At 38.9% G+C, this 2,208-nt stretch overlaps 1 protein-coding gene across 1 annotated transcript; it reads right to left on the reverse strand.

Annotated features, from left to right (window-relative positions):
• Positions 1-452: 452 nt before the first annotated feature.
• LOC145106909 (peroxygenase-like) lies at positions 453-1,959 on the reverse strand. Its single transcript, XM_079043830.1, has 6 exons — positions 1,773-1,959; positions 1,487-1,636; positions 1,249-1,334; positions 1,088-1,182; positions 863-988; positions 453-767 (listed from the first exon to the last, which is right to left on the reverse strand). The coding sequence occupies exons 1-6, from the start codon at positions 1,936-1,938 to the stop codon at positions 614-616; spliced, it is 777 nt and encodes a 258-aa protein (XP_078899956.1). The 5' UTR covers positions 1,939-1,959; the 3' UTR covers positions 453-613.
• Between the last annotated feature and the right edge of the window lie 249 nt (positions 1,960-2,208).

A 2,208-nucleotide genomic window follows, 5' to 3' on the forward strand; every position in this document is an offset into this window, starting at 1 on the left:
ACCCTTTGACTGACTATCATAGGTGAAAAGCCCTTTGACCGGCTATCATAGGTGAAAAGCCGATCAAAAGGGGTGAACACAAACAACAAGTTCAATGGTATATTGAGTAAAAAAAGATAAAAAGACTAAACGAAAAAAACGCAACAGTTAGTTACCCTGTAGAGTCATTTTCCCTTTTCCCCTGTGAATTTGGGCCAAACATGTGGACCAAATGTGTAATTTACTCCATAAAAGATTATGGTTCGGTATATTGATGGAGTTTACCACTTAATGCCAAAGCCCAAGCAAATGTCATCTAAGAAAGCCCAATCATAGGAATTAGAACACTTTCCAAATTGAAAACCTTAACCTTCAATCAAATTAAATTAAATATTAAATATTAAATAATATATAAACCAAACTCCAAAACATCCATGAAGTATGCACAATCCACCTTATTAAAACAGGGCAAAAAAAAAGAAAAAAAACATAAATCATCAGTTTTCACATTCTTATTTCCTCACACAAACCAACATAAAAAACTATATATAGTCTACTATTATAGACTCACTTACATAATTAACATTAATCCACACCATTCACTTACATAATTAAACACCACCATCTTTACTCTTTAGTACATCTTATCCTGCGCAGCTCTGTTCATTTTAGCACAATACTCGAACAAACTCCCATCAAAGCACCGCCTTACTGCCTCCTTCGACAGCATACCTTCTTCATCTCTAGCAAGCGCATACAATATCGCCCACTCCAACTTCCCTGCAATCCTGTACAAAAGTTTCCAAGTTCCATTTTTATATGAAGAAAAGGTAAATTACTAAATTTGGGTTTGTTTGTTTCTTTGAATCCAACTAGTACTAACCATCCGAACAAATCGAACGCTACTCGATTCCCTTCAGTCATGTTCCAAATCTCTCCGAGTGTCAGCTTGTCTGGTACTGTTTTCGCATACTTGCTGAACATGTTCTCGAAGTGGACTGGTAAGTATCTGATAATGGACACGAATTAGATTTCATCGGAAGAAGAAGAAGAAGAAGAAGGTTCAAATTGATGGGAGATTATAAGAGTATGATGACGATTGACAGACCTTCCTTCAGTATCGTAAGTTCCTGAGTCGCTTCCGTGTTTGGATCTATGGATGTTGTGGATGTATACAGGGAAGAAAGGGGAAGGAATCCAACTCTGGATTGTGGATCAATAATCAGTATATAGAATTAATGTACGAAGAGAGGAAGATGAAGAACGTACAGGTTGTGTGGGATAGCTCAATCCGAAGTTGATAACAATGGCTGCTATGAAGGAGATAACGAAATTGAACCCTAATTGACGCATTCCTGAAATTGATTGTAAATTCAATATCTTAGAGCAGGTAATTCATATAAATTTGAAGGATTATTGATAGCAATTTCTTATCGACTCGTTTAAACATCCAATTGAAAGCTGATGTTTGTTCATCGGAGGAAAAAAGTATTTGAAGGTAACTCACCGGCGTACGTCTCCCACGGGTACACGATTCCGTCGTCGTTTTGATCGAAGAAAGCAACATGCTGTTGGAGAACAGTCATGTCGTTGTGCCTGTGCCCTAGCGTTCCGTTTGGATGCTCGACATCTGGAGCTACAAGTCCCCTAGCCAAATCTGATCATTACACCACAAAATTACAAAATTGTTCGTAAAGATTAAATGAAATCTGGATAAGTAATCAGAATCATGAAGTAACAACAAATTGTTAGTAACATTACAACAAATCTGGATGAAGTGATGAAGAACTTACAAGGTTTAGGAAGATGAGTTTCCAAGTCGGTTCGAACTCTCCTCTCATAAGTCAACGGTTCACACTCCGCCTCCGGTGTCAAAGCACTTCCGTCGGAGCCTCCGATCATCTTTGTCGCCATTTCCGTGTAGTCTGTTTGTTCGTCTTGTTTGGATGTAGTGTGCATGAGAGAATGGAAATACGTCTGTCTTAAACTGGTTCACCGCTTTGAGGTGGAGCTGGAGACTGTGCTTACTCACTTTACGTTCCGCCACGTGTCATACTTCCTTCCACGTGCCTTTTTCAATTTCCCTCCATTTTATTTCGTTTCGAACCGGATCCGGATCACATGAAATATTCGACCCGTTGTGGAAACTAGTGGGCCAAAGGAGAAGAGCCTAATAACTTGTCTGAATTGGATGAGGATTCAATCCGAATCTCGTAGACCTGACAATCG

The sequence above is a fragment of the Lactuca virosa genome, chromosome 1 (assembly GCF_052849685.1).
Source record: "Lactuca virosa cultivar CGN04683 chromosome 1, Lactuca_virosa_CGN04683_v6, whole genome shotgun sequence".
Classification (NCBI taxonomy): Eukaryota; Viridiplantae; Streptophyta; class Magnoliopsida; order Asterales; family Asteraceae; genus Lactuca; species Lactuca virosa.

Bases quoted from the DNA above. Each gene is read 5' to 3' on its own strand.
- LOC145106909 (XM_079043830.1), bottom strand. From the start codon at position 1,938: ATGCACACTACATCCAAACAAGACGAACAAACAGACTACACGGAAATG. The intron at 1,637-1,772 runs GTAAGTTCTTCA...TGTAATGATCAG, and splicing joins AACTCATCTTCCTAAACCTT to ATTTGGCTAGGGGACTTGTA. The intron at 1,335-1,486 runs GTGAGTTACCTT...AATCAATTTCAG, and splicing joins CCCGTGGGAGACGTACGCCG to GAATGCGTCAATTAGGGTTC.